The sequence below is a fragment of the Mobula hypostoma genome, chromosome 3 (genome assembly GCF_963921235.1).
Source record: "Mobula hypostoma chromosome 3, sMobHyp1.1, whole genome shotgun sequence".
NCBI lineage: Eukaryota > Metazoa > Chordata > Chondrichthyes > Myliobatiformes > Myliobatidae > Mobula > Mobula hypostoma.
The window spans coordinates 186057480-186082051 of NC_086099.1; the positions used below are offsets into that span (position 1 = coordinate 186057480).

Genomic DNA, 24572 nt, shown 5'->3' on the forward strand with positions numbered 1-24572 from the left:
GAATACAACATAGTTGTCACGGACTTCATAAAAACAGTTGTAGACAAGTGTGTCCCCACAAAATCATTCAGTCTTCCCCAACTAGAAGCCCTTGGTGAACCATGAGATCCACAATCTGCTGAGGGCTACATCAGAGGCATTCAAGTCTGGTGACCAAGAAAGTTACAAGAAGTACAGGGATGATCTCCTGAAAGCCATCTCATGGGTGAGGTGGCAATTCCGACTAAACTTGAATCAATGAAGGATGCTTGATAGTTGTGTCAGAAAATGTGTACTATCACCTCGTATAAAGTAAAATCAAAGGACATAAGCGACAACAAGGCTTGGCTTCCAGATAAACGCAATGCCTTCAATACTCGCTTTGACTGTCAAAACGTGGAGGAACCATCGTGAACTCCCAGAGCCCGCAATGATCCTGTGATTTTAGTCGCTGAGGCTGATGTGCGAGCAACCTTCAGGAGGGTGAACCCATGGAAAGCATCCGGCCCAGATGGGGAACCTGACTAAGTATTAAAAACCTGTGCCGTTCAATTGGCTGGACTGTTCATTGAGATCCTTAACCTCTTGCTTTGGCAGTCTGAGGTACTCACTTGCTTCAAACAGGCTTCAATTACGTTGATACCTAAGAACATGGTATCCTGCCTCAATGACTATCATCCAGTAGTGCTTATATAGACAGTGATGGAGTGGCTTGAGAGGTTGGTGATAAAACGTATTAACTCCGGCCTGAGAAAACGACTTGGATTCGCTTCACTTTGACTACCAGCACAACAGGTCTCATTAGCTCTTCAGTCAACCTTGGAATACCTGGACAGAACAGATGCATACATCAGGATGCTCTGTATCGATTACAGTGATCACCCAGTCGGTGTGCTCTTTTATTGTTTCTATTATGGTTGTTAGATTTATTGAGTGTGCTCACAAGAAAATGAATCTCAGGATTGTATATGGTGACATGTGTACTTTGATAATAAATTCACTGAACAGTTGTATAAAATGTTGGCAAAACTATAATTTTTTGTGTTCAGTGTTGGTCACCCTGGTGTAAAAAAAATGACAATAAACTGGAAAGAGTGCAGAAAAAAATTATAGGGACGTTCCAGGTTTCAAGGGACTGGGATTTGGGGAGACGTTGGGCAGGCCAGGATTTTATTCCTTGGAGTGCAGAGACAGAGAGATGATTTTATAGAGGTGTATAAAATCATGAGGGTCATAGGCAGGGTGAATGCAATCAGCTTTCTTCCCATGGCTCTGGAATCAAGAACTAGGATTAAGTCGAGAAGGAAAAAATTTAAAAGGGACATGAGAGACAACTTCTTCACACAGAGGGCTACATATATATGAGGCAAGCTGCCAGAAGAAGTAGTTGAGGCAGGTTCAATAGCAACATTTAAAAGACACTTAGACAACATGGCTAGGAAAGGTCAAGAGAGATATCGACCAAACGGGTAAATGGGATTCGCTTTGATGGTTGACATGGACCAGTTTGGTGTAAGGGTCTGTTTCTCTGCTGTATGGCTCTATGACTCTCAGGTTGTTGACTTTCTGCCTACCTTTGAGTAGTTGCCCTCTTTATAATGACAGGTCATGGAGGAATTTGGAAGATGAAAGAAGATAAGATGGGCCAAATCTTTGAGGGAAGTACCTGGTGTAGCACAGGAAGGGCAGGAATGTTTCTTCAGGGCTTAACTGCCTGCCCAATCATTGATCTCTCTTCTGTGATGTGTGGCCATCCACCACTATATTTACCAACATCCATGGGCATCAGCCTTGTCCATGAACCTATTGTAATGATTATGAGCGATTAGCCCTACACAGCTGTTAACTGCAGATTTTATTTATTTAGCTCTGACTCAAAGGTTGGGGCAACCAATGAGACTCTGTAAACACCAGCTGAAAGATGTGACAGATTGCTCCATGGTAACTTTGACCCAGTGATGTACTCAAATTTCAAATTATATTTTTTTGTGGGAGGTACTTCATTTCAGTTTGGTGCTGGCCCTCGCACCCAATCGTTGGCAGGCACAAGCAGCTCAGTATAAAGGCAGGTTTGAGTGTGGTGAAAGGCAGCAGGGCAAGCTCTGCCATGCCTTTGGATTGTTTTTGTTTCTGTGTAAATGAACATGTCATTTTATTGAGAGTGATTAATGGAGCAGGTAAGAGAGTTTCCTAGGCTGTCGATACCAATTACATGATTGTGTGAACAGTAAGCTTCATCAATCATTATTTAACATGTTTTGCAAATGTATGTTGAGTAACGAGATGTGCGTCCAGTAGGGAGCCTGGACACTGTAGGTTTTCTTCTACTTGGTGAAGTTGGATGAAAGAGCTAATGTTAATTAACACAGTCCTTATGCTAAGATGGTAACAAATGATCAATTGTTGCTTTCCTCTCAAACTTATTAAAATATTTGTGGTTATGATAATTTTTGACATTAAAGATTGAAAACAATTCTGTATTTTGAGTCCTGATATAATAATATATTTTCCTTTTGACTTCTGTTCTTAGAAGACATTGTGGTTTGCTGCTGCTTAATTACACCTTTGAGTAATATATTGTTTTGGAATTTTGAATATAAAGAACTAGAAATGTGTAGGCTTCAATCATTTGCTTTTGCATTCGCATTAAACACTGACAATTAAAAAAAAAAGATGTTGGGCGTCATGTTGGTATGGAACTTCTATTCAAAGGCTGCTTTGGCTTATTTTGAAGTTGTTTTGTCTAATCAAAGACAGACATCAACAGGTTTAACGAGACAGATCTCTCAGTATTGTACCGGAGTCTGCCAAAATATGTGACCACTGTGCGTCACAGAATGTTGGACAATAATCTGATGAGAAGTTATTTTGAAAGAGCACCTTAAGGGAGGAGCTAGGGATAGACAGATATTAAGGAAAGTTAAGGAGGGGGGTTTTCAGTGCCAGGGACTGTATAGCTGAAGAAAGAGTGACTGTGGGTGCAGCAACTCAGGAGAGGAGAGAGGAAGAAACAGATAAGGTAATGAAATTTAGATAAAGAGAAATCGCAGAAATGGAGAGGAACAAGATATGGGAACAAAATTAATATGTTTAAAATGAAGTCATTGCTTAACTAGGAGTTCGTGTAGGTCACTCGTTGCAGTCAGGATGGGTGAACGTGACTTGGTGAGATTTGGAATGTGGGCAGTAAAATTGGTTTACGTCAGATTTATGAAGGGTAGTGTTCAGAAGGCTGCAGGAGAGTGTGTTGGAGAAGTCAAGCCCAGGGGTTACAGAGATGTAAATCAGCAAATGAGGCTGGGATGGATTCATCTGGTTGTGAAGGTGAAAATAACTACTCTTAGTGATGGCAGGGCTGAAGAAATTAAGAGGACAAAGAGGGAGCTCAAAATATCATTTCCGTGCAAAATTAAGAAAAACGCCAAAGCATTTTATCTATGTATCGAGGGCAAGAGGTAACAAGAAAAAGAGGAAGGGGTGCATTAAGGGACATAGAGTTGATCTGTGAATGGATCACAGCATATAGGTGAGGTCTTACTTCTCATCTATATTCACTTTGAAGAAGGGCAACATAGTTGGAGAATGCAGGAAGGAGACAGTGAAATTCTTGTGCATGTAACTATTAAAAAGGTAATGTATTAGATACCCTAGTGGATCTGAAGTTGGATTATTCCTGGATATGATGAGAGATAGCTGAGGCTTCTATGGATCACAAAGGAGGACAATGCCAAGACTCTTAAAAAAGCATTTTAAATCTTTGCTGGCGAATGGAAGGTGACAGGAAGAACTTGTCTGAATATGAACATAGCATATTGACAAGAGCAGAGCAATTAATGCAGTCTGCTTGGACTTCCATAAGAACTTTGATCATGCCCCACGTGAGAAACTGGTCCAAACGTTTAGTGTCAAGAAGATCAAGAATTACCTAGTAGATTTTCTGCAAAACTAATTTAATGGCTCTAGTGATTGGAATCCTATATGGTGAACCATATGAATGAATGCTATGACCCTCACTAATACTTATGCATTAATGCTTTGAATGTGAATATAGCAGGTATGGTTATAAGATTGGAGATATTACAAATATTGTTGTTGATAATGAGGAGGCTGTAGAATGGTATTGATCAGTTGTAAGATAAGCAGAGCAATGGCAGATCAAATTGAATCCCGACTGTGAGGTGATGCACTTTGGAAGGACTAATGAAGGGTAGGACATGCACAGTGAACTGTAGAACCCCTGGGAGTACTAAGGAACAGAAAGGTCTTGTTACATGTCCAATGATCTGTGAAGGTGACATTGCAAGTAGATAAGTGGTGAGAAAGACATACAGAATTCTTGCCTTCATTAGTTGGGCAGAGAATACAAAAAGAGTGTTATAAAACAACTCAACAAAACTCCCACTAATTCGTATGTGGGTGCTGCCCACTGTGCTCATTGGCACATTGGAAGAAGGACATGATTCCTGAGAAGACTGAGGTCCTTTAACATCTGCCGGACGATGCTGAGGATGTTCTACGAGCCTGTGGTGGCCAATGCTATCATGTTTGCTGTTGTGTGCTGGGGCAGCAGGCTGAGGGTAGCAGACACCAACAGAATCAACAAACTCATTCATAAGGCCAGTGATGTCGTGGAGATGGAACTGGACTCTCTGACGGTGGTGTCTGAAAAGAGGATGCTGTCCAATTTGCAAGCCATCTTGGACAATGTCTCCCATCCACTACATAACGTACTAGGTGCACAGGAGTACATTCAGCCAGAGACTCATTCCAGTGAGATGCAGCACAGAGCGTCATAGGAAGTCATTCCTGCCTGTGGCCATCAAACTTTACAACTCCTCCCTTGGACGGTTGGACACCCTGGTCCTGGGCTTATTTCCTGGCATAATTTACATATTACTATTTAACTATTTATTGTTTTATTACTATTACTATTTATTATTTATGGTGCAACTGTAACGAAAACCAATTTCCTCCGGGATCGATGAAGTATGACTATGACTATGATTGCACTGGAGAGGGTGCAGAAGATATTTCCTCAGAATATGAACTGGGGTGCTGCATTTTGCTGTTTATAAGAAAGTGGATAGGCTGGGTTTGTTTTACGTGGAGCTAAGGAGGTTGAAGGAAGACCTGAATTAAGCTTCATTACAAAATTATGAGGGTGAAAAATAGATTAGGAAGCAAAATCAGAAGTATCTAGAACTAATTGTTTAAAATAACTTTAGAGGAAAATCCTGAGGAAGAAATTTTACCTGCAGGGGTTTGTTGTAATGTGGAATGCATTGCCTAATGGGTGGTGAAGACAGGTACTCTCATTTACATATTGGTGAAGTACTTAGCTGAGTATTTGAATTGACAAATATAGAACACCACTGGAAATGGGATGACTACGAATGGGCACTTGATGTTTGGCATGGACACAGGGGACTGAAGGACATCTTTCAGTACTGTATGTCTCCTCAACTCTGACTCTTGGACCATTATGTTGTCTAGTGCTTATCTTGTGATCAAATGCACAGCGACATTGTAAGTTACATGATTTTATTTAAGATGGACAGTACTTAAATAAGAATACACTTCAGAATCTAAACTGTGGAAAAATGTGCATTTTTCAGTCAATAATAATTTGTAATTTTTCTGTATAAATGTAAAGTCTGTTTATAGTAACCATTAGTGTTGCCTTCCATTACCCAGCCCCCAAACCACTCTTCTTTGAAAATCCCTAAGTCATTTAATTCCAGAAGAAATAGTTTAAAGACAAAATTCATCATTGCCATGACAGGGGATTGGCAGTTAATAATAGATGTACTCATAGACATCCTCCCAAGAATAAGGATAATTTTTTAAAATGGTTGTGCTGAAACATTAATTGTAAGCAAAACAATATGAGAAGTTGAGAGCTTCTTGGACTTGGTAATAATGCAAATAAATTAACTTCGATTTGCATGACAATTCAATTGTTATATTGTGTGAAAAGTAATTATTGTTTTCTAATATGCATTTCTTATATGCATTTTTCTAATATGCATTTCTAATATGCATTGTGGGAAGTGAACTTTTTAGGTCAAATAGACTTGTTTATTCTGAAGGTGAAGTAAATTTTGAAAAGCTGTTTTCATTTCCTCATTTCATCTCATTGGTTCTCCTGACTTATTGCAGTTGGATAAGAATGAAACATTAAATTTGCCCGTCTATTAACTATGAAAGAAATCTGAATTGAGTTGGAATATTTGATGAGAAGCCAAAGGCCTTTTAGTGTGGTGTTCAGATCTGTAGAATACAACTGTGATGCCAACATGTACGCGGCACAAAGCATTATGAAGCATTACTTGTGGCTTTCTTGTGATCTTACTCAGAGTTTAAGCTTGTTCATAATAAAGTTGTTGCCACTTCCCATATCCTTGCGACAATATCTAGGTTATTTGATGGAGCACTTTTTGGTGCTCCCTGAAACACCTTCACTGACAGACACGAGTTAATATCACACACTGTATATCTTCTCCAAGGAACCAGAATTAGAATCAGGTTTATTTTCACCCGCATGTGATGTGAAATTTGTTAACTTAGCAGCAGCAGTTCAATGCAATACATAATATAGCGGAGAAAAAAATAAATAAAATAAAAATAATAACAATAATAAATAAACAAGTAAACCAATTATGTATATTGAATAGATTACAAAAATGTGCAAAAACAGAAATATTGTATCTTTAAAAAAAAGTGAGGTAGTGTTCAAGGGTTCAATGTTCACTTAGGAATCAAATGGCAGAGGGGAAGAAGCTGTTCCTGAATCATTGAGTGTGTGCCTTCAAGCTTCTGTACCTTCTACCTGATGGTAACAGTGAGAAAAAGGCATGCCCTGGGTGCTGGAGGTCCTTAATAATAGCCACTGTCTTGCCTTCTTTATAACTATATCAATATGTTGGGACCAGGTTAGATCCTCAGAGATCTTGACACCCAGGAACTTGAAGCTGCTCACTCTCTGCACTTCTGATCCCTCTATGAGGATTGGTATGTGTTCCTTCATCTCACCCTTCCTGAGGTCCACAATCAGCTCTTTCGTCTTACTGATGTTGAGTGCCAGGTTGTTGCTGCGACACCACTCCACTAGTTGGCATATCTCACTCCTGTACGCCTTCTCATCACCATCTGAGGTTGTATTGTCAGCAAATTTATAGATGCTATTTGAGCTATGCCTAGCCACACAGTCATGTGTATACAGAGAGTAGAGCAGTGGGCTAAGTACACAACCCTGAGGTGCAACAGTGTTGATCGTCAACGAGGAGGATATGTTATCACCAATCTGCACAGATTGTGGTCTTCTGGTTAGGAAGTCGAGGATCCAATTGCAGAGGGAGGTACAGAGGCCCAGGTTCTGCAACTTCTCAGTCAGGATTGTGGGAATGATGGTATTGAATGCTGAGCTATAGTCGATGAACAGCATCCTGACGTAGGTGTTTGTGTTGTCCAGGTGGTCTAAAGCCGTGTGGAGAACCATTGAGATTGCATCTGTCATTGACCTATTGTGGTGATAGGCAAATTGTAATGGGTCCAGGTCGTTGCTGAGGCAGGAGTTCAGTGTAGTCATGACCAACCCCTCAAAGCATGTCGATGTGAGTGCTACCAGATGATAGTCATTAAGGCAGCCCACATTATTCTTCTTCAGCACTGGTATAATTGTTGCCTTTTTGAAGCAAGTGGGAACTTCTGCCCATAGCAGTGAGAGGTTGAAAATGTCCTTGAATACTCCCGGTAGTTGGTTGGCACAGGTTTTCAGAGCCTTACCAGGTATTCCATCGGGACCTTCCACCATGCGAGGGTTCACTCTTTTTAAAGACAGCCTACATCGGCCTCTGAGTTGGAGGTCACAGGGTCACCGGGTGCAGCAGGGATCTTCACAGCTGTAGTTATGTTCTCCCTTTCAAAGCATGAATAGAAGGTGTTGAGTTCATCTGATAGTGAAGCATCACTGCCATTCATGCTATTGGGCTTCACTTTGTAGGAAGTAATGTCTTGCAGACCCTGCCAGAGTTGCCGTGCATCTGATGTCACCCCCAACCTCGTTCGAAATTGTCTCATCGCCCTTGAAATAGCCCTCTGCAAATCATACCTGGTTTTTTGGTACAGGCCTGGGTCACCAGACTTGAATGCCACAGACCTAGCCTTCAGCAGATGACGTACCTCCTGGTTCATCCACAGCTTTTGGGTTGGGAATGTACAGTAAGTCTTTGTGGGCACACGCTCATTCACATAGATTTGAATGAAGTCGCTAACAACTGCAGCATACTCATCCAGGTTCGAAGATGTATCCCTGAATACAGTCCAGTCCATCGATTCAAAGCAGTCCTGTATGCACTCCTGTGCTTTCCTTGTCCAACCCTTCTTGATCCTCACTGCTGGTCCTGCAGTCTTTAGTCTCTGCCTATACTCAGGGTAGAAGTACAGCTAGGTGATCAGACTTCCCGAAGTGAGGGCGTGGAATAGCACAGTAGGCATTCTTGATAGTGGTGTAGCAATGGTCCAGTGTGTTGTTTCCTCTAGTATTGCAAGTGATCTGTTGGTGGTAGTTGCTTTTTCAGACTGGCCTGGGTAAAATCTCCCAAAACGATGGTGAAGGTGTTAGGGTGTGCTGTTTCATGCATGTTGATCCCATTACTCAGATTATTTGACATTGGCCTGAGGTAAAATGTAAACTGCTACCAAAATGACCTCAGAGAACTCCCATGGTAGGTAAAAAGGACGACACTTAACTGCTAGATATTCCAGGTCTGGTGAGCAGAATTGGGACAGCACTGATATATTTGTACACCAAAAAGAGTTGATCATGAGGCATACTCCTCCACCTCTGCTTTTGAGAGACTCTATAGATCTATCCTGGCGGTGTATAGTAAACCCGTCAATCTGAATCGCTGCATCTGGTACGGAAGGGGTTAACCAGGATTCCATGAAACAAAGGACACACGTGGTCCTATGTCTCTCTGATTCAGCACCCTGACTCTAAGATAATCGATTTTATTCACCAGAGACTGCACGTTTGCCATCAAGATGGTCAGTATAGGGAGTTTAAAACCCCGTTTCCTTAAACTCACTTGTAACTCCACTCTGAACGCGTTTCCTCCAAGGTGTCCTACATGGGCGCTTCTGACCGCACTTGGTGTTGTTTCCATCTGTTTTAAGCAGTGATAGTTTGTTTAAACACATTAAGACATCTTTACTGACTATACTGATCTTGGAAGCAGTTGTGCTTTTTAGCTGTATCAGGCTGAAAGGGGAATATTTAATCGTATCCATTGAGAGTACTGCTGCTGCAACTTGTCATGTTGGAGAGGTTTGTGAGTTCCTGAGAACAATGCATCTGGAGTTTAGCTACTGGTAGGGTCACCCATGGCAGGAAGGTCAAAGCTCTCTCCAACCAGCCTCTCAGCAGTGGAGCTGGCAGAAGATAATGACACATCACAACAGCACTGAAGGGTTGGTCTACAGTCATCTAGCATGCCGTGCTACTGGATGCAGCCCCTCAATCTGTCACAGGACCATCTGGTGGTTGGCATGCATTAGCCTTCCCACATTAAACAAGGTTGGCACAGGCATTCTCCATAAAGTGAACAACCGCTTGGGAGAATATCGTACGTGACTCAAGTGACCGCACTATTCCTACTACTGCTGTATATGGCTTTGCAATAGGCACTTGATATGGTGCCACATCATGTCATTCAGCTTATCATCATGATTGTGGTCCAGGGAATAAAAACTATATAGCAGCATGTGTAGAAGTGAAGTAAAGTGTTTGCCATGATCATAACATGTACAATGCATAGGTTTATATGAAAGCCCATTTATCTCACACTGTGACCAAGACCATGATAACTTAAGCAGAAGCATTCTCCTAAAATAATCTTCCTTCTCTTTTCCAGATGCAGAGGGAGATGGTGTATACAAAAGAAGCCCCTCCTTCCTTCCGCCACCATGGTCCTCTTCCTCATGGACCACCAAACTCACCACCGATAGTTCAGTCAATGCCGCCCTCACCATCCAGGATCCCGTACAATGGAGGAAGGACCATTCCTATGCCAGGCAGTGCTACTGTCCCTCGAGACAGGTTGTCCAGTGTGCAGCCATCAAGGTCTATATCCCCCAGCCCGAGTGCCATCTTGGAGAGGAGAGATGTGAAGCCCGATGAAGATCTGGGTGGCAAAAATATGCCCCTCTTCAGGAATGAAGGCTTGTACGCCGATCCTTACATGTATCACGACGGACGAATGAGCATTGCTTCGTCCAGCGCTGGAATTGCTAGCGATGTACCCGATCACATGCTGTACCACCGGTCTACACTGAGGTCCGGCAACCTATACCCAAACACGGGTGGACAAGTGGATATGATGGAACAGTCAATGTACAGAGCGAAGCCCAGGAAGTTCTCAGATGGCTATGGACCAGTGGTCAGCTCCAAAACACCACCACCCTCTCCCCAGAAGATAAGTGAAATGCGCATGATAGACATGCATGGGCAGAGCACTCACATGGCTCACCCTGCGCAGCTCGACAGATCGGCTTCTATGCGGAACACCCTCAGGAAAGACTCAGGGCCACAGCTGGTTATAGACACCGCGGTAACCAAGTCACGCAGTGCTGCTTCCTCACCTCCCGTTTCTGACATTGTGCCATTTCCAGTTGATAAACAAATGCCAGGCTACGGTGGGGCCACGGGGACACCGAGCGATCCGGAAACCAGGTAAGCCTGATTGAGAAGTGATTGGAAATGGAGATGGGGAGTTGAAGAATGAAAACTAAGCAGAACAGGTTTTATATGAATTGTTAAATAGACTAAGTTGATTGTGCTTGAGTGCAACAAAGGGCTGGTAAGTGGGTAGCACTTGGTGAATATTTACCGAAGATTCCAGGATCTGGAGCCAGTGATTGTGAAGAAGTAATAATGTATGCCTCAGTGTCACTTAGAGATGGTGATATTCCTCCACACCTACTGCCCTCATTCTCACAGCAAAAGGGATAAACATAATATATATCACCTTGTGCTTAGGCTAGAATGCACTTTGAATCCTCAATTTTAAATTAATCTTTACCAGAGTATAACAAAGCAACACCCAGAACATGTGAATTAGTGCCAAGGAACTTTACCCAAAGCACAACACTCAGTAAAGCTGAGAGTTGTCTGAGTAACATTATTTTAAAAGTAAAACTCTTGCTTTAGATCGGTGGCTGTTTCATGCCGCCCTTTTAATCACTTTGAGAGCAAAACAAAATATTTAAATTTTGTAATTTGCTTGTAAAATATTATTTACTTCTGGTGCTCTTCACTCTGATGTCTCTCTAGACTCCTAACTTGAGATGAGTCAGAGAAGGAAAATGTTCTGTTCACTGACCTCTGGTAGTAGTGATCCTGGCAGTCATTTGAACCATCTGTTAAAACAGAACAATGTGACTCTTTATTACCCTGTAGGTCCATCAGCACCACAAATGTGTTGATAAGTATAACAACAAACCTTGCTACATTCTGCCCCAATCTATTGAAAAGCCAATGGAATGTGTCATTGAGGTGACACTCAACGTTCCATGATTGAATACATCCTGATCAGGTCTGCCACTGTAGGTTCCAGATTGGTTAGACTACAACCAGGCAAGTGACCATACACTGAATCACCACGCTTTTACTCTGAAGAACGCTAACTGGAGCCTGATTTCGTTTCTAAAGAAGTTCCTCATATTTTTGATCCAACTTAAACTTTTGTGATCATGCTTGTTTGTTAATTGTCAGAAACAGGTTTGTAGATTCTCATGATACTTCCTAATTTGCCTAAGGTGTTTGAAATGTTAGAATTAATTTTCAGTGGTCTGGAATATAAAATCAAGGATGTAATGTTTAGACCTTATAGGACATGAGTCAGGCTGCACTTGGAGTATTGTGAGCAGTTTTGGGCCCAGTTTCTAAGAAAGGGTGTGCTGCCATTGGAAAGGGTGCAGTGGAGGTTTATGAGAAGAATCCTGGGAATGAACGGGTTAACGTCCGAGGAGTGTTTGATAGCTCTGAGCCTGTACCCACTGGAGTTTACAAGAATTTGGGGGGGGGGCTTCTAAGGTTTAGTAGATGTGGAGAAGATGTTTCCAATAATGGGAAATTCTAGGACCAGAAGATGCAGCCTCAGAAAGCAAGCCTTTGAGTATATTTAAAGCTGAGGTTGATAGGTTCTTGATTAGTAAGGGTGTAATTAGTAAGGTTATGGGGAGAAGGCAGGAGAATGGGAATGTAGAGGAAAATAAATTGGTCATGACCGAAAGCAGAGCAGAGTCAATGGGCCAAATGGCTTAATTCTGCTCTTATGTCTTCTCATGTAATTTTGACTTCAGTATAGAAAGGCCAGTGTTTTGTTTTATTTACTTTCCCATTGCATCGTCCCAGCTCAGATGAGAGTGGCAGTATTAAACCCTGATTGAAATAATTTCACCCTCTTCATTTTGATGCCAAATATTTAAAATACTCAAAGTGTAACTGAGATTTAAAAAAATCCATATTATTTCCATGTCTCAAAACTCACCCCATTTTAATGATGCAAAGGAAGATTATTTTATCAGAGTAAATTTACTGTGTGAAACATTTATGGAAATGACAATGATAAAATACAGCAATAGAGGGACCTATTTATACCGTTTTACATGCTGGCCTTTGGGTAGATCCACTATGTCATCTCAACCTCCTGCTGACATATCCCTGCAAATAATTTTCTTATGTAGCCAGTTCTCTTGTCAAAGTTTAACAGTTCAAAGTAAATGTGTTATCTAAATACATATGGTTCTGGTGGCATCCGTTAGTCTCGCGAGACCATGGATTTGCGCCTGGAAAGTCTTGCTTCAGTCTGTGTTAGAGCAGCGTCTGTTGTTGGTGCAGAGTCCCACATGGGAGTGACAATCTCAGCTGCAGCGACTGCACTTGAAGGCACTGTCCTCCAGTGTTGTCTTGGTGCTGTTTTTCCAACGAGTGTATATGTTATCATATACAACACTGAGGTTCATTTTCTTGCGAGCATATTGAAAGCACTGCACCAGCAGGGCAGACAACAAACTGCAAATACAAAGAAATAATAATAATAATAATAATAACAAATAAATAAACAATAAGTATTGAGGGCATGAGACACAGAGTCCTTGAAAGCGAGTCCATGGGTTGTGGAATCAGTTCAGTGACGGGTCGAGTGAATTTGAGTGAAGTCATCCCCTCTGGTTCAAGAGCCCGATGTTTGAGGGGTAATAGCTGTTCCTGAAGCTGGTGCTGTGAGTCCTGGGGCTCCTGTACCCGCTCCCTGATGGCAGCCATGGAGAGAGAGCATGACCTGGGTGGTAGAGTCCCCAGATGATGGATGTTGCTTTGCTGCAACAATGCTCTGTGTCGATGTGCTCAATGGTGGGGAGGGTTTTACCTGTGATGAACTGGACTATATCCATTACTTTTTGTAGGATTTCCTATTCAAGTGCATTGGTGTTTCCATACCAAGCTGTGATGCAGCAGGTCAATATACTTTCCACCACACATCTATAGAAGTTTTCAAAGTTTTAGATGTCATGCTGAATCTTCACAAATTTCTAAGGAAGTAGAGATGCTGATGTGCTTTCTTCCTAATTGTACATACATGCTGGGCCTAGGACAGGTCCTTAAAATGATAACACCGAGGAATTTAAAGTTGCTTTCCCTCTCCACCTCTGATCTCCTGGTGAGGACTGGCTCTTGGACCTCCAATCTCCTCCTCCTGAAGTCAATAATCAGCTCCTTGGTCTTGCTGACATTGAGTAGGAAGTTGTTGTGTGGCACCACTCACCAGATTTTCAATCTCCCTTTTATTTGCTGATTCCTCACCACTTTTGATTCAGTCTATGACAATGGTGTCATCAGCAAAGAGAAATATGGCATTTGATCTGTGCTCAGCCACATAGTCATAAGTGTAAAGCGAATAGAACGGTGGTTATGGTTCAGTTTGCTTCCATTGGACTTTCTGGCAGTGCATTCTAGATCACAAAAACTCACTGTATAAAACAGAAAATATTTCTCCATGTAGCCTTCAGTTCCCCATGATGGAGCTGACTGAGTTTACAACTCTCTGCAGCTTATTTTGATCCTGTGCAGTGCCCATCCCCCCATACCACATGATGATGCGGTCAGTTAGAATCATCTGTAGGTGGTACATCTATAGAAACTTGTGAGTGTCTTTGGTGACATACCAAATCTCCTCAAACTCCGAATGAAATATAGCTACTGTCATGCCTTCTTTGTAACTGCATTGATATGTTGGGCCCAGGATAGATCCACAGATTTATTGACACCCACTAAATTGAATTTCCACTTCTGATCTCTCTATGAAGACTGCATTCTGATGGTTAATGTGTCCAACGGCAAAGAGGTATTATCTTCACACAAATTGTGTTCTACTATACATACATCTGAAGAAAAGCTGCAAAATCAGATTTATGTTTCTTTTCCTTGCTGTCTTCTGCAATTGCATTGTTTATATGGCTCCAGAAAACAGAACACTGGATTGAGTCAAGGTGCCATTAGCTGTTGCTTGAGTGTTTAAATATTCCTGTGCAGATTTATAAAATACCAGATTTTTGTGCTTCCTTTATTGTGGAGGTGTAGGTTGAAAGACTTAATAACAAGACCATGTTTCAGATACCAACACTATTAATGCTGATTTTTATTTTTTGTGCACTAATCATACTTGCATGTTTTTAAAAGATTGCTAGGAAGCCTGCTTTATTCTTCAGAAAAGTGAAAGACTAAACGCACACACAATGAATAATGAGCGACTGTCTTATTAGGATTTTTGTTTGGCAGTGCTTCAAGTTTTCTTGGTTATATTTAACCTGGGTGGGTGGTCAAATGGAACACTGTGTACAAGTATTCAGTTCTGAAGTTGCTTAAACAATGCAGTAACTGGATTTGTTTGAGCTATTAGATTTACTGCACCAGATTGTAAAGGTTTTCTGGTGTCAAGCTCAGTGAATTATACAAACCAGGAAGTTTCCCTGTAGACCCCGTCATGGACTGGGCACATTGAGCTGTTATTGGGTTGTGGTAATGATACAACCTAGTTATAGTAGTGTTTAGTAACTGCCAGTTCAAGTAATGTTATAACTAAACTTTGTATTAGAGAATTTGAAAGGTCAACCAGGGCTTCTGTTTCTGATAACTGTCCTATGAGTCTGGATGTAGGTGTGAATGGACAGATGTAGTCATGATGCTCTCTGTAGTTGAATTGTCTGACTCTTCATTGTCCACGTTCATGCACACACAACCACCTAAGCCAAGTACCATGGAATAGGTGGTGTTTTGCCCAGGGAAGAGTGAACGCCTTCAGGAGAAGAGAAAATCTGTTAAAATTAGCTAAATTAACTAAAATTCCTGCCCCTCTGTCCATCTCTTTTCTACCCACTTTTCCCTGTGTCAGGCATTCTCTTTAAGTTATTCCTGGAGTTTTCCTACTTCACCTGAGGACAATAATCTGCACCTTGCCCAGTGGCTCATTCCATACATCACTATGACCTCCTAGACTGTCACTGATACCAAAGCCATGCCACCGGGCAGAAAACAGGAAGATATCCAATGCAATGCAATGGGACTAAAATTCTTAGACACAGCACAGAGTGTTTAAATAAAAAAAAAGATCAGCTGTATTTGTCACATGTACATCGAAACATCGAAATGTACAGTGAAATGCTTTGTTTGCGTCAACGGCCAACACAGTCCGAACACAAGAGATTCTGCAGATGCTAGAAATCCGGAGGAACAGACACAAAGTGCTGGAGGAACTCAGAAGGTCAGGCAGCACCGATGGAAATGAATAAACAGACTGATGTTTCGGGTTGAGACCATTCATCATGACTGATGCAGTCTGAAGATGTGCTGGGGCAGCCCACAAGTGTTGTCATGCTTCCAGTGCCAAAACGGCATGCCCACAATTTACTAGTCCTAACTCCTACGTCTTTTGGAATGTGGGAGGGAACCCATTGCCATGGGGAGAATGTAGAAATGGCTTACAGACAGCAGTGAGAATTGAATTCTTATCATCTAATTGCTGGTTCTGTAAAGCATTACACTAAACACTAAACTTCTCTGAGCCCTGAATGAAAATTAACCAGATTGTAAGTGTCACTCCTTTTGTATCCAGTAACAGTTGCAGGAAGGAAAGTTGTAATGGTTGCCATTTGTAAATGACCCTTATGTGTAGTCATATAACTAAAAGTTTTCTGCTGATTTTAAGGAAACGTCATGTAAGAAAATTGATCTCTCTTGCATCTTATGTTGTATTTTATTTTTCACTGCGTGCTTCTTTTTAAAGCAACGGTGTTTGAAGAAACGTGAACAGAACCATCCACAGGCAGTTAAAATGATTAACAATGGGGAGGGTTCAGGAAGCACCTTTCCCTACTTTTGCGCTGCACTGTCAGTGATTGTGTGCAGTGTTGTGTCGCTTGCATTAAAGTTCAGATTAAATACTATTCCCTCCAAGACCAGCAGGAGAGAGTTGGGTTGAAGAGTCAAATGCGCAAAGTAGCCGTCCATCCACACTTCTGCTTTTATGTTGACAAGGTTTGTGGTGTCAGAGTTTGTCACCATGAGGGAGTACATTTTATTAACACTTAAATGCAGCTCAAGGGCAGTGAGACTCCACTAACTACTGCTGTATGAGGCAGGTGGGAGCTGCCTGTTCTGCCACTGATCATGAACTAAGGGGAGTTGGGGTGCTTCCTGATCCCTTCCAAAAATGTTATCATCTCCTGGTGTTGATTGTAGTCTTTTCCTCTCCACTCCAGCTCTGATGTCACGTCATCCCAGTTTGTTCTATATATTTTCTTGCAATGACTGACCGTTGTTACGACTAACAACCCTTCCCACTGCTATCATGTTCTCTTTCCGTGTAATCTTCACCCTCTTTTGTCAAGGAACCATCCCTGAAGTCCATAGTCTACAGTTTTGTTTTAGCAGTCTGGACCAGTACAAGATTCAAATAAATGATCATCAGGTGCTGCCTAGACTTGATGTAAATATCAAGGTCATCAACTGTCCTAGTGGCTCTCCTGAGCGTTACACTTTGTGCTCTTTTCTCTGCATCAGTTGGTTCTGCAAATCCGTTGAATTTGCAATGTGAAAAAATATTGAGCCTTAGATAATAGGCAAATGTGACTAGAAGTAATTTTCAACTTATTTTTATGTGTTTTTCTTTGATTGTCTATTGTGATGAACTCAGACATTTTTCTGAAATGAGAATGTGTGTTCAAACTTTTCTATTATGCAACATTTATTACTGTAAATGCCTGAAAGTCACTAGCTTTGATTACTCTAATTGAGCACACTGAACCAACTATTTTCTTCATCTCCTGCCATGAAAACCACTTCCCAATGTTAAAATAATTCATGAGAAGCAGACGGACCCAGCATTCGACTTAAAAACCAGCTAAACACATCAGACCAGCATACCACAGGTGGGCTATTTTCACATGATTGGAATTCCCAGGAATATGGTTGATTTATGGGGTCTGTGCCAGAGGTATGAAAGGCTTGTTATTTGAAGGTCGTGATAGGATTTTACTTATAAGTGGTCTAAATCCTGAAGATTAACTGCCAGCATAATGATATTCAATGCTTATTACAATTAACTTTCTCAAATAAATTCAAATGTATACATTTTTTTGGATATAAATACTATTTACAAATGGTCCTTAAGTAGGTGCCCTCCTACATTCTTTGGTAGTTCACATTTTTTTGCTGTTGAAGTATTTCATGTAATGAGCAGCCTGCTGTGGGTGGACTGTGAATAGAATGAATTCCTTTACTGAGTGGGGCTACAGTGTTTTTATTACCTAGTTAGATTTATAGAACAGTGCTGACTTTGAATGGTAAATGCCTTGCTAGCACCATCATCACTGAAAGAAATCTCACCAACTCCAGCTCAGCTTTATTGGAAATGGATAGTTAGTTGCTGTGATCTGCTCAATGTAGCTCAGAGCTTGAGAATGGAAATGAAAATAATGATCAAAGAGTAAAAATTAACTATGAGCTTTATATGTCACATGAACATCAAGACATATGGTGAAATGCATCATTTGTGTCAAATCATATCAGTGAGATTGTGCTGGGCAGCCTGCAAGTGTTACCACACTTCTGGCACCAATGTAGCATGCTCATAACTTATTAACACTTACTAATCAGTACGTCTTAGACATTTATCTCTTGACGAATAGAGTTTCCCAGAAATTTGATCCTCCTTGGAATATAATGTGTTTCATAATGAAATTCAGTTCATTTCCTTAGAATGATTTTAGATGGAGTCTTAAATATGTTGACATTATTTGATATTTCTTCTACATATCTGTTTGGTACTTGAGGCCACAGTTTAAAAATAAATGGTTGCGTCTTTCAGATGGAGATGAAGCAAACTTCTTTATACCTCAGGGAGCCTGGACTTCTTGGAACACTCTTCCACAAATGGTAGTGGAAGCAGTTCCTGTGAATATTTAAAGGGGGTTGGGATGGTAACTGACAGGAGTGTGGAGTTGATTTGCAATCCGATTTTACTAAGTGCTTGAGGAGGCTTTTGGGGCTGAGAGGCCTATCCATGTTCTGATACACTTAACTAATTAATGCCATTTTTTTAAATTTAGGGAACGAATGAAAGCAATGGAGAAGCAGATTGCTAGTTTGACAGGCCTTGTTCAATCTGCACTGTTCAAGGGGGGCAGTGGTACCAAAGAAAATTCCAGGTAAGAGAAAAGCAACCGAGGAAATGTAAAATGTTTGAAATACTCTGCAGGCCATTTTTGTGGGAAGAGCAAAGTCAGTCTTTGACTTGAAACATTTACTCTTTTTCTCTCCCTGCAGATAATGCCTGGCCTGTTCTCTGTTTCTAGCATTTCCGGTATTGTTTTTGAAAGAAATAGTTGAGCAGAGATTGCACATTACACTATATGGCCTATTTCAAGAATCACAACAAACAGTTCTATATTTACACAGGAAATTAAAATTTGACACAATTAATTTTTCTTTTCTTTTCTCAGTGAGAAGCTGAAAGTTACAGCTCAAGCCAGCAGCACTGAGGCACCAGGTGATTATTCATCAATCCCTATTGAAAACATTTGCTATACTATGCATAATATTCATTGTGAGTAAATACGACTGCTATGCATCACACCTTTTACAAGAGGAAATTGGCAGCTCCAACTTTAGTGTTAATGCAGGAAATATCATGTTCTTTGGAAAATGGGCATTCAATAGCCTCATCCTCTCAAATGCTAACTCAGGAGAATGGGTTTTAGTTTAGAATTTTACTTAAAGGGAATCAGTTCTTAAAATATGATACTATACTGAAATGTCAAACTAAAATCCTGAAGTTGAACTGTTTTTTTACTGACTTGAAAGTTCTCATTGTATCAACTGAACAGTCTGGGTGTACATATGTCTTAATTCACAAGCACAACCCTGCAGATTGGATAGCTACTTCCATTAGCTTCAGAATATCTTGAAAAAATAGATTCAGAACTTATCAAAAAATATTAAAAACAACTCATAACCCCTGCACCAGGGTCAATAGGAGAGGAATCTGAAGGCTTTGTGTGATCTTGATATCGTGCACACAGAGATGGTTTTCATTCTCTATGTGAATCTTTGCTTGTTATTTTAATTTCAGGTTTTATTGAAGTACTCAGTCTGACCTGGGCAACGTTTGGGTTATTTCAGTTGCCTGACACTGCAGCTCAATACATTTTCTTGAGAAACAGAAGCTTCAGAATATTTTAATAAAGTACAACCACCTGTGTTGCCTCTTTTGTGGATTTCGTTTGAGAGCATTAAGTTGCATTTATTCCAGAATGAAGTATGTGTATGCTTGGCAAATTAATTTGATTTGTTTAAAAGATGAACTCTGTGGATATAATATTATGTGCTGCTGAGTGTGTTACTCAGGAAGAGCTGAGTTCTGAACATTGTTACTTGTTCCCCTATGCTCTCCAGTTTTTCTGTGCAGAACCCAGCAAGAATCAAGAAATGCAAGACTGAGCAGGCAGCCTTGTTTTGGTGTAGTTAGTCATTACGGCATATAAAGAAACCAGTACTTATTGGGATCAGTCGGTTGTTGTGGGAGACTGATTAAAGTGCCTAGCTATAGAAATAGGATTGTGCAGTATTTTGTGACAATTGTTTGTTTAGATAAGTTGTGCCTGACCAATCTTGGATTCATTTGTTGGAAGTAGGTGTGGTGTTTGTGGATTTGCACTATCATGCGTATGGGTGGTCCGAATTGAGTGACGTAGCAGGTGTGATGATACAGTGAGGTGACAAAGCTTCACAAACAGGAAACTCGTGGTGAGGAGTGTTCCACAGGTTCCCCTGAAGGAACTATTGCCAATCACTGTTGCCATAAAGCTCTTGACCTTAACTATTAAAGGCCATAAAACATAAGAGTACAATGAGGCTAATTGTCCCATCGAGTCTGCTCTGCCATTCCATCGTGACTTATTTGGAAATCATGGCAGCAACATTGCCATTTCCTATTAAGATTAAAGTGGAAGAGTCATGTGGAGAGAAATGTCAATGGGGATTCTGAATGGCAAAAGCACCAGTTCCTGTGGCCTGTTTCACATTCCATGCCTAGATTGAACAAAAAAATTACATTGTGGTTTCAAACTTTGGGATTTGAAAATCAAATGGTACTGTATTTTCTGGGGTGAAATGATTTTAGATTTTGAGTGCTTACCTCATTTAGAGGCTGCCATCATTTTTAGAGCGTCCTCTTCCCTAAGTGAGTAGGAAAGACCTATAAATTGGTTAAATTTCTTTACCGTTTTTATTGTTTCATGGTGATATTTTAAGTTGCTACTGTGACCTTTCTTATGGATTTCTAATAAGATTGCTCATTATTATATTGTATCATGGTTATCCCACAGTCCTTGGCTCAAATTCAGCAAGGAGCAGATTAGCGACACATTTTTTGTTTACAGATCTTAGCTGTGATTATGGAGAGGTGACTCGTGCCATCTGAAGGGTTAGTTTGAAATTTAAGTTCCAGAGTTGATTAGTCAAATAAAATGTGTAAAAGAGATTGAAGAACATTTGCAAACTTCTTGTAGCAGATTCTTCATACTTAATCCAAATGTGAAAAATACAGAATAATAATTGTGGTTGCTTTCAAAATGAGGTAAAGTTAAATCTTCTACATTTCAGAAAACTACATAAACTATTTCCAGTATTTGATGATGCATGCAAAATATATAAAATAAAATTTAGCATGTTTACCTTTTAAATTAATTTTAGTGTGAAGTGTTTCTGTCTAATCATATGAATGTCAAGTAGAGTTCCACTCACATCGATCTTTTCCACTGATAATGTGTGTTATTAAATTCCAAATTCAAGTTTCTCGTTTCAGGCTGAAAAATATTTTATTGTGTAATCTAGCTTTGTTGATTAAAATAGATGCTTGTGCATTAGTCACACAAATTGTGTTTTGCAGTGTTAAATCAGAAATCTTTGGGTATCTGTAACATCTGCATACTGGCAAGGGCCATGTCGTCCTCAAGTATTATGATTAGCATAGATTGCAATGATATTTTGATCTCATTGGAAAAGGGCTTCTATTTTGTTCTTATAAATAATGGAGGAATTCGTTCCTGCAGGTGCTTCAAGTACAATCTCCAGAATTACTCTTGAATCTTCAGGTGTGAATGCTCAGCCCTCCACCTCCTGCCAGCCGCAAATTCAAAGCAACGTATATGATTTACGAAGGAATATTCATGACCTGCGCCTGCAGCTTCAACAGTTGAAACAATCACAGGTACCTATTCACATTTCGTGCTGAAGACTATAACCTTACCACAGAATCCAAATATTTCCCCTCTAAGAGCTAGGGTTGAATTAATTGTGATAAAATTCATATTCAAACAAGAAATCGTTAAAATTCTGCACTGCGTATTTCACTCAGATGCCAAAGGTTGTAACTACTGTTAAATTCTGCCATACAGTGATACAGAGGCAAGCTACCCATGTCCTTGTCAGGCAGTAGTGCAGGTCAACTTTATGATATATTTATTTCTGAAACATCTTGTTGAATAGTGTAGTTTCAAATAGAAAATAACTATGCTTCTCATTATCTGTTGGGCAAGTCTTGAGGAATCGTTGGGAGTAACGTTTCAGCCCTCTTCTCAGTTGAAGATACATGTGCACATAGTAAGGCTTCTGGCTCAAGTTGAGAACATAAAGAAGGCAGAAGCCAACAGATCTTTAAGTGATTTTTCGTACAGAAGGTGAAGGAGAGGTTCTTATAGTTTTATTTTCAACTTATTTTCTCCTGCAAGGATGTTAGCAGGACATCTGGATCATTTTTGTTAGTGTTCTGCTTCCTCAAGGCAAAAGGCTTTTCATGAGGAGTTGGGCAAAAGATAAAGGTTTTCTGAGTTAACTTTTAGTTTGGGTCGGCTATCATTTCTGGAAGAAGTTACGTTGGCCTGATCTCAATAGTGAGGGTTAGAGCTGTCTACAGCAGTCATGAAATAACTGCTGCAATAAGTCCGAAGAAGATTGTGGGGAAGTTGAATCTTCTTAAATTTCTTCCATCAATGAAAGACACATCAGCAGCAAAAATAAGAAGGCATATTATCATGAAAGGAGAATAGGCACAGTTTTCCCTTGCTCTACTTACTCATTATGCTCTTCCAGAGAGCGAGAAAGTCAGTGAACTGAAGAATGGCAAGATTGGTAGCTATTATATTCCTTTGACTTAGAATTAAAAATGCTCAGTAACATGCATTAGTGATGCCATTGTTTTATGCTGGAGCATATTCATTACATTCTCCATTGCAAAGGAACTGCATAAAAGGTCACAGGTTGATGGATTTTTCTTTTTGCTGTTTTTTTTGACATGTTGTAACTGATGTTAAGGTACCTCCGTATTCGCAAAGTGTAAGTTCTATTGCTCAATGCAACTTTAAGGTAGCTTTGAGAAGAATAATTTGTCACGCCACTGGTGGATCTTGAAATTCAGCTACAGATTGGCAAGTATGATGTCGTGTCCATCTCTGAAACTTGGCTAAAGGATGGCTGCCATTGGGCGCTGAACATCCAAGGATATACAGTGTATTGGAAAGAGAGGTTAGTAGGCAGAGGGGGTGGAGTGGCCCTGTGCATAAGAAATAATATTAAATCGTTAGAAAGGGATGACATAGGATCGGAAGGTGTAGAGTCTCTATGGGTTGAGTTAAGAAATGGCAAGGGTAAAAGGACCCTAACAGCAACCCGGATGTGGGCTACAAATTACAGCAGGTAACAGAAAAGGTGTGAGAGAAGGGCAATGTCATGATAATCATTGGGGATTTTAACGTGAAAGTGGATTGGGAAAACCAGGTCAGTACTGGATCTCAAGAGAGAGGATTTGTAACATGTCTAAGGGATGGCTTTTTAGAACAGTTTGTTGTTGACCCACTAGGGGATCGGCTGTGTTAGATTGGGTGCTGTGCAATGATCCAGAGGTGATAAGAGAGCTTAAGGTTAAAGAAGCCTTGGGGAACAGTGATCACAATATGATTGAATTCATTTTGAAATTTGAGAAGGAGAAATGAAAATCCAATGTGTTGGTATTTCAGTGGAATAAAGGAAATTACAATGGCATGAGAGGGGAACTCGCCAAAGTTGACTGGAAAGGGACACTAGCAGGAAGGACAGCAGACCAGCAATGGCTGGAGTTTCTGCAAAAAATGAGGGAAGTGCAAGACAGATATATTCCAAATAAGAAGAAATTTTTGAATGGAAGAAGGACACTACCGTGGCTAACAAGTGATGCTAGATGCAAACTAAAAGCAAAAGAGAGGGTATACAAGGAAGCCAAGGCTAGTGGGAAGATAGAGGATGGGGAAGCTTTTAAAATTTGCAGAAGGAAACTAAGAAGGTTATTTGGAAGGAAAAGATGAATTATGAGAGGAAGCTGGCGACTAAGAAGATACTAAAAGCTTTTTTAAGTATATAAAGGGTAAAAGAGAGTTGAGGGTAGATATAGGACCAATAGAAAATGACGCTGGAGTTATTGGAATGAGAGATGCAGAGATGGCAGAGAAACTGAATGTGTATTTTGCATCAGTCTTCACAGTGGAAGGGTCTACAGTATTCCGGACATTTAAGAGTGTCAGGGAAGTGAAGTATGTGCTGTGAAAGTTACGACTGAGAAGGTGCTCAGGAAGCTTAATGGTCTGAGGTTGGATAAATCTCCTCAATCTGATGGAATGCACCTTCGGGTTCTGAAGGAAATAGCTGGAGATATTGCGGAGGCATTAACAATGGTCTTTCAGGAATCGATAGATTGTGGCTTCATACCGGATGACTGGAAAATTGCAAGTGATTCTGCACTATTGAAGAAGAGTGGGAAGTAGCAGAAAGGAAACTATAGACCTGTTTGCCTGATATCAGTGGTTAGGAAGTTGTTGGAATAGATTGTTATGGATGAGATTACAGAATACCTGGAGGCACGTGGCAAGATAGGCGAAAGTCAGAATGGTTTCCTGAAAGGAAACTCCTGATTGACTAACCTACTGCAATTCTTTAAGGAAATTAC

The 24572-nt window shown here is 40.5% G+C and overlaps 1 protein-coding gene across 13 annotated transcripts in view; it reads left to right on the plus strand.

The window, feature by feature from the left end:
• LOC134344445 (sickle tail protein-like) overlaps positions 1 to 24572 on the plus strand; it is a 706462-nt gene that overhangs the window by 598313 nt on the left and 83577 nt on the right. For 11 of the 13 annotated variants that reach the window (XM_063044243.1, XM_063044242.1, XM_063044244.1 and 8 more), the window contains 4 exons: positions 9894 to 10711; positions 18646 to 18744; positions 19039 to 19085; positions 21649 to 21806. In XM_063044243.1, the coding sequence (XP_062900313.1) occupies positions 9894 to 10711; positions 18646 to 18744; positions 19039 to 19085; positions 21649 to 21806 (1122 nt within the window). Of the gene's footprint in view, positions 1 to 2021; positions 2157 to 2931; positions 2999 to 9893; positions 10712 to 18645; positions 18745 to 19038; positions 19086 to 21648; positions 21807 to 24572 lie in introns of those variants that run through there. The other 2 variants (XM_063044251.1, XM_063044254.1) reach the window with 2 other exon arrangements.